Here is a 10690-nt window from a genome sequence, read left to right on the forward strand (position 1 = left end):
AACTAACTCCATAAGATAAAAGATTCAATTTAAACATTTATCAAAGTTAGTTATGATCCACAATCATATCTAACACATAGGTTTGATAACAAACTTTGTTATCTAACCTTTAAACAGTTGACAAATCGTAAATTCGCGCATTGTAAATCTTCGGCTTGCTATTCTGGGCAAGATGTCCTACACAACGTTTTGGACATCTTATTTCAACATTTTGCTTGTACATGTTCTTTACCAAGTATCAAGATGTCTGACACAACTTGTTCAACATGTTGCACCTGTACATATTATTCTTGCACATGTTGTTTTAGCTTTATAATACAGTCAATCTCAAAGGAACAACAATAATGATGCTTGTTCTTTAGTTATTGGAACTTCTTTACTACAATTCTCTTATATTTCATTTTGTAGGTTGAAAAACATGACCAAGTGGAAATGAGCACATTCTAGGCCAATTTGATGAATATCTAAGCATGACATCATATGAGCTCTTAAGGGACACTCTCTAAGTGTTTGATCAGCTGAAAATGAAGCCAAAGACCTTAATTTCGTGCATTATGGCATTTCTAACCGTTACACTTTGCATTTGGGAGAAGAAAAACCAAAGATCACAACTTCGAAGCATGACACGACTGTGCCATGAGCCAAATTTGAGAGGAACTCGTCGTGAAGCATGTGGCACGACCGTGCCAAGCTTCACACGGTCGTGCCGGACTTTGCTAATCAGTTTTGGATGTTACAACTTTTTGTTTTCCCTCCCTTTATGATCATAATGCACCTGAACTCCAATCTTATCTCATTGGCTACGAAAATCAAAGTTTCTAGGCCTATATATAAAACTCATTCCTCTTGTAAATTTCATCTAGCAAGCATTGTAATAATCAGTTTATGAAATAAAAGTTCTTTTGCTATTTTCTTTGTGTGTTTTTATATTGTTCTTGTCTGTGTTCATATTCATATATTGATATAGTGTTACTATGTCAAGGTAAACCGTCTTTTATTTATTTATTTTTATAATTAATTACACATTTTATTACTTATAAATTATAATGCGGTCCATGTCTAAATCCAACATTTCTCTAAAAAAAAGTCTATTGATTTCTTTTTTGTTAAAGTCTATTGAAGTTCTTATTAAATATCATTTGTGTTTATTTTATGGATTTAAGGTGTGTTTGGAGAAAGATAGATAAACTTATAAAATGTCACAATTTTTTTTTGTTACTTACAATTTATATATTATAAGTTTATAACATAAAATTATTGACGACACATTTTTTATTTTTTTTTTAGCTTTTATAATATCAACATTTTAGTTTATTTTTGAAAAAAGTAATTTTTTTTAAATAGTGCACAAGTCATCCGTTTAACCCGCATACTAATGCAGACCGGACTCAAACGAGTATATCATGACTGTTTACATTTGCTGACAAGTTTGTTTGCCCTGTTTTTTTTGTTTGATTTTTTTTGCTGATATCTTTTGTTTGCCCTATTTAATATGCAGGTTTATACAGAGCGGGTTAAATCTAGCGGGCCAGCCACATTCCCAGCTCTACACGTTAGTGGGCTTTCTTGATATGACATAATGAAATGAGAAATTATTGTACTTATCTAATGATCTTGAAAACCCATTTTAGACTGGGAAATAAAACCCAACAAATCACAATAGTTTAGGACACGGTGGTATGCGCAGACTCCTCTCCTCTCCCACCCACGACGATGACTTCATCTCAGGAAAAACGCTACCGTTCCATCTTCGAACTTCCATCTAACTACTTCCACTCTTCTCGTCTTCTCCCTTCTCCTCATTCCTCACTTCCCAACCACCACAACCAAACTCTTCAACCCCCCTCAAACCACCACGTCGATGATATTCAAAACGCCGTCGTTTCCGGTCCTAGGTTGACCTGCAATACCTGCAAGGCTCACTTTGATTCTCTTCAAGACCAACGTTCTCACTTCAAATCGGATATTCATCGATTCAATGTTAGATTCAATTAACCCCCCCTCTCCATATTCACCGTTTAATTCATTATTTGTGTATATATTTATTCAATTTTCGAATTTTACTTTCAGCATGAATCTTCTCTTTTCAGTTTTTAGGGATTTTCATTTTATCTAGTTTTTTTAGTGATTATTGGTGTAGTTTAGTTTAGAATACTCATTTTAGTATTAAAGATAAAAATTCAAGCCTTTACAATTGTGTTTTATCCCCCTTTTTTGTCATTTCTGATTTATTTTCTGTAATAAGGAAGTATTTCTGATTTATTTTCGATCAATGTATGAAAAATCAATCTAGGCATTGAACCGGTGAAACTTTTGGGTCATGGTTCAACTGATTTAATTTTTAATGGATCAAATTGGGACAAAACTGTAGTCGAGCCACGCAAATAACGGAACCTTAGACACCGCTGGTTCACAGTTCAATCACTTGAACTGTCCTGTTTGGTCTTTAAAACGTTGGTTTCTAGAATTGCCATTGTGTTTTGTGTATTGGAAGCTTGATATGCTCGTGTTTGTGAGTTCAAAATGCTAACAAAATGGCCGTTTTGGTTTGTGGATGTAAAAAGGAATGCTAGTGGTTATTGATTAGCTGATATGTGGATGTACTGATGATAGGTGAAGCTGACAATTGCTGGGAAAAATATTGTGAAGGAAGAGGATTTTGAGGACCTGACAACTGATTTTGTCAAAGACTGTGATGTGTCAAGTATATCTGGATCAGAAAGCGATGATGATGACAGTGAAAATGAGTCTCGAGGTCAAATTGAAGTGCGTGGTAAATCTGGTGAAAGCTTTAAACAAAAGCTATTCATCTGTCTTCAGACAGGGCAGAGAGTTTCTTTATGGAAGAGTTTGATTATGAATGTGAGCGAAAATGTGGCGTATGAGGACGAACAAGTGCAGAAAAATTTGGTTGAGAGGTTGAAATCTCTAACTGTTGAGCCCAGGGATAACACCCGGTTAAGGATTGTTCTGCTGGCATCCGGTGGGCACTTTGCGGGCTGTGTCTTTGATGGTGATACGGTTGTGGCTCAAAAGACATTTCACAGGTTAGCAAATGCTCTTTGTTACTAAATATTTTAAAATGAGTTATAGTTTTGCACTTTTTATGAGAATTTATGAAATAAAATATCGTTGGAGTTTCATTTACGCATACCGTGTGTGGTGGAGATTAGCAATATATGCATGATATATAGACCGTGTTAAACTATCAATATTTAAATTTTAAATATCTATGAAGCATGCTGTTTATCAATTCCTGTTATGTTGGAGGTCTCCTTTGGAAGTATTGTGTTGGATTCAATTTTGGCTGTCATATGCTCTTGTTACCTTTTCTTTTAACCGGATGAGTCAGGCACAAAAGATTGTATACTTCTGCTTTTGCATGCAATGATGCAAGCCAATCTTGTTAAGATTGTGTGTACCTCTATGGGTGTATTCGTAGAATCGTAGTGCCATTTATTTATCTCTTATAACTTTTAATCAATTTTACTGATTTTAGTTATCCTTATTTTGTTATCTATTATGAGCAATAAACATATGTGGTTAGGATTTAGGTATTTTATATTTTATCAAAAATGTTGAAATTAGAGTTTTAGTCTTTTGTATAGTGGGAGGAAAATAATAATAAAAAGACGAGATACTCTGAAATGTATATTTACGCGATACGAGGTATGTCAGTGGTGTTACAACAGACAAAACACTGTATCCTATTTAAACTTGTGCTAGCAGACTCATAAATTCAATTGAATAAGAACAAAATATAAGGAAATATGATAACCAATTCTAAGATATCACCGACGATATTGTAAAATATTTTAAGATACAAGTATTTATCTTATGAGATGTTTTTCATATAATTATATTCTCACAAGATGAAAAGGAAGGTGTATAACCTATACATTCTTCTTGTAATCTGTTGACTCTATTCAGCTAAATTTTACAACTAGAATGAGGGGAATGTTGTATCATTTATGCCTTAGTTTCTCGAGATAGTTGTTTGGCTTTTCAGCAGTTTTCTTTCCTACCCCCAGGTTTTGTTCCCAAGGTGACCTATATAATATCATACATATACCTCATAACTGTTGACCAAATAGTTATCTTCGTATTTTCTTATTCTTTTTTATTATCACTAGCTCTATTTGTAAATGGAGCTTAAAAATTTGTTTGTAATTTTGAACTATTAGTATTCGAATGCAGATATGTTGTGAGGGCCAAGGCTGGTAAAAAACAGTCATCTAAAGATGCTTCTGGCAGGACTGTACATTCTGCTGGTGCTTCACTTCGTCGTTACAATGAACTTGCATTGAAAAAGGTTTTTAAATCAAAACTATATTGCTTTGCTTGCTAAATTTATTTTATTTCCAGTTTAGCAAATTTTTTATTTGCACTTCCGTGTTCTAGAATTAACATATTGAGCCAGCCAATTTATTGTGCATGGTGGAATTGGATGTAGTTGTATAGCGGTTAACAAATGTGTGGCATAAACAGTGATACTATGTTTTTTTTCTCAAGAGGTGGGAAGTGGAAGGTTGTATGTTAATATAATTACTTGAAATTCGTATAGTAATTTCTTCTCTGAAAACTCTGCTGGTTTTTTTACTTAATATATTGCACAACAGCTATATAATCTGTTGTTGTGCTATTTACCATGTTGAAGATGGTACTATTTAAAATGTTTAACTGTTAAAAGATTTTCTGCACTTAAAGTATAGGCTGCTTATTCTCAATTATTTATTTATTTATTTATCAAAATTACAGTTGCTAAGCTCCGTTTGCCAAGACTTTAGAACTCCTAATGTCATGTGTGTTTACTTATAAATTGTTATACAGGGTAGCAATGATAATTGGCCCTATTGATCATGATTTTGGACAAATGGATTGTTGTATTTTTCTTCCAGTTTTAGATAACTCTTCTAATTTTACTTATGTGAAATGCTAACTAGTGCCCCCGTGACACTAGTTAAAGAAACCAAAAATAGGAAAGTTGTCTTGGAACTTGTGTAGTCAACATTTTTAAAATATAAAGATGCTATTTTCAATGCAAAATTTATCTTTTTTTAGTTCCTTAACTAGTGCCCCGGCCCGGGGGCACTAGTTAGCATGACCCTTTACTTATTACCTTTGTTTTTGTGTTTTGGGTGCTTGTACATTTGTGCAAAGATATGTAAATCTGGACTGATTATTGGCATGCTCATATTGTAGGAAGTTCACGAACTGCTTGCTGCTTGGAGACCTTATTTTGATGCATCTATTTGCATTTTTATTCACGCACCTTCTAGTAGTCGTCAACTTCTTTATGATGGAGAAAAGCCATGTTTTACCAATCCGCAATGTCTTAGAAATATTGCTATGATTGTCCGCAGGCCCACTCTTAGGGAAGCCAAGCGCATATATGGCCAGTTGACCCTAGTATCCTATGAAGCAGATGAGAAGGAAATTTTACAAAGCAACCAGCAGGATGTGGTGCCAACTCGCATTGCTAAAAGAAATGACACCCCACCTGTCAGCAAAGTGGACATGGCTGGGATGGATGAAAACAATAAAGCTGAAGCTGGTTCCAGTAACAAAAATGATGAACCTCTTATTTCGAGTAATGACGGAAGTGAGAATGAGTTACCTGTTAAATCAACTCCTTTACATCAAGCAGCACAATCTGGTGACTCTGAAAAGGTTATGGAACTCTTGGAACAGGGCTTGGATCCATGCATTAAAGATGAAAGGGGACGGACTCCATATATGTTGGCACCTGACAAGGAAGTCAGGAACACTTTCAGAAGGTTTATGGCTTCAAATCTTGACAAATGGGATTGGAATGCTGCAAAAGTTCCGAGTGCATTGACCAAAGAATTGGAAGAATCACAAGCTGCTAAGCAGGTGATTCTGATGTTTCTAGGAATACGTTTTTTTTAATGATTTAATTAAAATCAAATGATTACATTTTTTTTCTGCTGTCAATACTTTTCTCAATTTCTCTTTATATTTGATAACTTGCCGATATATGTTATTGGCAGTAAAAGGGAGACTAGGGAATAAGTATGGCTGGTTAAAACACTAGTCCTTCATATTAGGGTACCTGTCCCCACTAGATGTGATGCATCAATGTTTTAACTTTTATTAATCAAATCTAAGAATTTCTGTGGAAGAGTAATTATTGCCTCCTTTTGTGCTTGTACAGGCAGAAAAAGATGCCAAGAAAAAAGCTAGAGCAAAAGAATTAAAGAAATTACGTAAAGCAAAAGAAAATAAGGCTCAGGTACATCTTTATTCATTCAGTCTCTATGTAGTATTGTTTTCTAGGACTTGTTTATGATGGATATTAGCATAGGTTGTCAATAGCACCGCTATCGCGTCGGAGCAGCCTGTGGCTGCTATCAAGTATCAGCCAGTTGTGGTGTCACAGATTGGTGCTGAAGCCTTGGTGGCTGCAACTGCGCCTTAGAACTGCGGCCAATGGCAGCGCTACAGGGCTAGAACTTCAAAACCCATAAAGTCCTTAAAATGGGATGTTACTGAGTGTGTGTGTGTGGTGGGGGTTGTTTGGGGGCGTTTCTCTTTCTTTTAGGGCTCAAGAGTTCTAATAGAACTCACAAAACTCACGATCTCACCTTCAAACATTGACCCAGATAAGCTGCTCTGCACATCCCACCTCAGCCGACCCTGCAGCCGGTGACTCAACGTCCAACAACCGGCAACCCAGCATCTGGCGACCAGCAGCCTGTTTCTGCTCTGTTTCCGGTGGCATATGTTTGGTGATTGTATGTGTCTGGGGCAAATGGATCATGGAGAGAGCAAAACAGAACCACAGATAAAGAAAGAGAATGCCACTTTACTGTAAATTGTGAAATTTTTATTTATGGGATTCAGAAAGAATTAAGTTTTATCAATTTTTTTTATAATATATCATATCTTATTATTGCCTTTAAAGCTTTAGTTCTTGTAATTGTAATTACTTTTTAACTGGTCAAAATTACTTTTTTTTTCAACTGCTGAAATTTCCCTTGTTATTGAAAGCTATTTATTTAAAAAAAATAAAAACGAATTGCTGAATTATAATTACTTTTCTTGATTGTTGTTGGTATTTACTTGTATGCGTTGCTCAAGATCTATGCCTTTTTGCTGCTAATTATGAGTATTTCATGAGTTGAGTATTTTATTTTATTTCATTTTCAGCATATGTGGTTACAGTATTAGTTATTTTTATTTGTATATACTGCTACAATGTTTTTGCTACAGTTTTAGGTATTTTTTATCTTAAAAGGTTTGATAGTTATCTTAATAGTGTTGACATAGTTGACTAGAGTGAAAATGGTACCTTACCTACTCCTTCAAATAATATTCCCTGTTTTTCTTGCCACCTTTTGCTACCAAACATTACACAATTAGCTAGTTATCGAGTGTAGTTTGAGGGTGCATGAACAAACAAACTTTCTTGTGAATTATGAAAATGAGAGGTACTCTTCACTCCCGATTTGCAAATTCAATTTGTTACTCTTGGTTCTGATGCTTATGGCGTTAGTTTAAGGCTGGCTACAGATACTCGAAAGAGTTTTTGTTGAGAAACTTTGATTTGCCATATTGTCTTTCAATCATATATGGTTGTGATGCTTATTGTTGTTTTGTTTGTTGTTCTGACAAATCTTGAACGTGGTGTTCAGGCCGAAGCTGCTGAAAAGCAAAAGATGGCTTCGACATCTGCTACCGGACAATCTCAACCAAAAAGTGGTGTCAAATTATCAAAAGAGGTAATTACCGGTTTTTGGTGGCTGATTTTATTTTATTTTTTAAAAATAATACTATTGTAGTGTTTGGCAAACTTATAGAACAAAACAGGCATTTTGTTTTACTCGGTTTACTTTGGTTTCACTTCACCCTTTTCAGTGGAACCGGAATACATGCTATTTAGAGTCTTCATTGGTTTCAATGTTTTCTATTTTCACACTTTTCTGTTTGAGTATAGTTTTTTTACTGTAACTGTTAATAAAAATTTACATTATATTTACGTGAACTGTTTAGTATTTTAAATTATGGATTTTGTTTTAATCTTAAAAATAAACAGGAGGAAATGAAAAGAGCACAAGATGAAGAAAGAGAAAAGAGAGCAGCTGCAGCAGAGAGAAGAATGGCTGCCCTCAAAATTCAAGCTAATAATTCAACTACTTCAGAGGCTAATAAAAATGGATTAGCCGGCGATATATTATGTTCCTGTTGTAATTCATCACTTGCTGGTAAAGTTCCTTTCCACCGGTATAATTACAAATACTGCAGCACTTCATGCATGCATCTACACAAAGAGATCCTTGAAGATGGATGACAGTGTATTCCCATAATTACTCTGTAATTCTTTATGCAAGTTAAGATTGCTCCTAATATCCATTTGTTTATTATACTAGTTTGGAAAAAAGGCAAAGAAAAAAAATAGACTCCTGAAATGTTCATTGATGTTTCCTGCATGGTTCTTTTTTTGGAAATAGAGAGGGCCTAATTTTTTTTTAATTAAAAACCAATCTATCTCTCGAGTCTTGAGCAATTTGTTTTTGGAAATAGGGAGAGCCTAAGTCAAAAAAAGAAAGAAAACTGTATAAACTAAGGGTCTGTTTGATTCTGTTTTTAAAAATTAAAAATATCAACAAACCTGTTTGATTATATAGTTTTGCAATACTGTTTTTTAAAAATTATTTCCAGTTTTGTTGTTTTTAGAACAAAAAACCAAGAGTTAGGGACGGTTTGAATCACTTTAGTTTATAAAATATTTTATGAATCAGTTTTAAAAACTCTTTTAGAGAAGAGGATAAAAATAAAATCTGTTTTGGTGATCTAAATTTAATTTTTTTTTGTAGAGATGAAAAAATACGTTTGGTCGTTGAGTTTCTAAAAACCGTTTTTAAGAAGAAAAAAAATATAAGATTTTTTTCTATTCTTTCGTTGTCCCTCTTTATAGGATCACTTTCAAATTTTCAAGAGCACTAGTTATTTTTTTTACCGACATACCTTTAATTAAAATTCTTATTTTTCTACAATTTGAAATAAATATTCTAGAAAAAACATTAATACACTCTCTCTTGAAGGATAAAATTGTAAAATCAACACTAATTGTCACCCCATTTCTTAATCTCCGTAATTTTCTCGATAGGGTGTTATATTTAAAGATGGAAGTACTATAATATTCAAAAAGTAAAAATAAAAATCATTGACATTTTTTAATTCATCCGTTGTAAAAAAAATTACTTTTGCAAGAGCAATTTTTATAATGTACTAAACATGACTGTAAAGAAAAATAATTAAATTTCGAATGATATGCATAAGATGACTTAAAAGTAGGGGTGACAAAACGGGCTCAACCCGCTGGGCTGGCCCGCCCCGCCTAGCTCGCATAAAAAAGGGGCGGGGCGAGTTTCCCCGCGGGCTTTGTAATTTTTTTTACTTAGAATGAAAATTGAGCATGCATTGATTAAGTGTTTGACACGTGTTTTGTTTTGTCCTTTATTTGTCTTATTAACGATTAATTACTACTCCGGTCTAAAATATAAACAAATTTTAATCAAACAAAATTGATATATTAGATCTAAATTTTATATTAAATATAAATTAACTTCATTTTAACCAATGTTTATGTATATTTGATGACCAACTTTTATTTATATTTAAAATCAAAGTAACTAGCACTTTAATATTTGATTGAGGATAAATAAGAAAGATTCAATCTTAATGCAGTTAAAGTGTTTGATATTATTTAGTTTTTATATATTGCAAAGTGCATGTTGTTACGACTTACTAGAATGTTTGATGGAGCAATATAATGAACATGGGAGTAGATTGCATGTCTCTTCAACGCGCCGTGCGTTCTCGTGCATGAAATGAGTCATACTATATAGCGTCACACTTTAATTTAACATGTGTTTGTTTTTTTGTATTGTTGAAGTTCTATCACGCGCTCTTGAAAAATATTTTTTGTCGACCTCTTTGATAATGATTAATAATTTTGTAATTAATGTAGTAATTCAAAGTATAAAAAAAAAATTAAAAAAGAGGAAGGTGGGCCGGTCTGCCAACCCGCCGTTAAAATGGGTCGGGTTTGAGATCATACATCTAAGTTGGCCCGTCCCGCCCCGCTTTTGGGCGGGCTTAAACAGGGTGGGCCGCCCCGCCAACCCCCCATTAAATGAGGCGGGATTGAGGTTTAATCCCATACACCTAAGTTGGTCCTCCCCGCCCCGCTTTTGGGCGGACTTAAACAAGGTGGGGCGACCTACTTTGCCACCTCTACTTAAAAGCAAGGATCAGTGCTGGTGAAAAATATTTGAGGGGCTAAAATTTAATGAAATGTTTTACAAGGACTAATAATGGAATTTGAGATGTTTTTAAGGACAAAAATTTATTTAGCCCCTTTTTGAATATAAAAATTCAACTACATATATACATTTGTGTATGAATAAAATATTTTTTAGAGTTGGTAATAATTTAATTTATAAATATTGTACTGAGTGAGTTCCTAGGGCTTGATGGGCTCGCCTGACCGATATGCCGAATGGTCCAATAGGATCGGCCTACCTACCTCAGAGAAGATATGGACAAACCATGTCATGGATCACTCCTCCTATCAAGGAGGCACGATCGTCGCCCTACTATATTAAACCCTAACTCAACATACCTGTTGACTAGACCTTCACATAAATAACCTTAGCAAGAATTA

General features: G+C 34.2%; 1 protein-coding gene across 2 annotated transcripts; it reads left to right on the plus strand.

The window, feature by feature from the left end:
* Nucleotides 1–1594: 1594 nt before the first annotated feature.
* LOC123889702 (ankyrin repeat and zinc finger domain-containing protein 1-like) lies at nucleotides 1595–8500 on the plus strand. 2 transcript variants are annotated; one of them, XR_006802606.1, is made up of 8 exons: nucleotides 1623–1980; nucleotides 2614–3047; nucleotides 4198–4312; nucleotides 5203–5874; nucleotides 6176–6253; nucleotides 6624–6831; nucleotides 7656–7742; nucleotides 8057–8086. XR_006802606.1 is itself a non-coding variant. In XM_045939162.1 (7 exons), the coding sequence occupies exons 1-7, from the start codon at nucleotides 1714–1716 to the stop codon at nucleotides 8309–8311; spliced, it is 1908 nt and encodes a 635-aa protein (XP_045795118.1). In that variant the 5' UTR covers nucleotides 1595–1713; the 3' UTR covers nucleotides 8312–8500. The 2 variants fall into 2 exon arrangements, 1 of the variants encoding a protein (XP_045795118.1); XM_045939162.1 differs by lacking the exon at nucleotides 6624–6831 and having other exon boundaries at nucleotides 1595–1980; nucleotides 8057–8500.
* The last annotated feature ends 2190 nt before the right edge of the window (nucleotides 8501–10690 follow it).

Source organism: Trifolium pratense, linkage group LG6 (assembly GCF_020283565.1).
Source record: "Trifolium pratense cultivar HEN17-A07 linkage group LG6, ARS_RC_1.1, whole genome shotgun sequence".
Lineage (NCBI taxonomy): Eukaryota > Viridiplantae > Streptophyta > Magnoliopsida > Fabales > Fabaceae > Trifolium > Trifolium pratense.

What these genes read in the sequence shown, in the direction of transcription:
- LOC123889702 (XM_045939162.1), top strand. Translation starts at nt 1,714, where the DNA reads ATGACTTCATCTCAGGAAAAACGCTACCGTTCCATCTTCGAACTTCCA. An exon ending in CGGATATTCATCGATTCAAT is followed by an intron (nt 1,981 to 2,613) that starts GTTAGATTCAAT and finishes TACTGATGATAG; the next exon opens with GTGAAGCTGACAATTGCTGG. An exon ending in GTGTCAAATTATCAAAAGAG is followed by an intron (nt 7,743 to 8,056) that starts GTAATTACCGGT and finishes AAAAATAAACAG; the next exon opens with GAGGAAATGAAAAGAGCACA.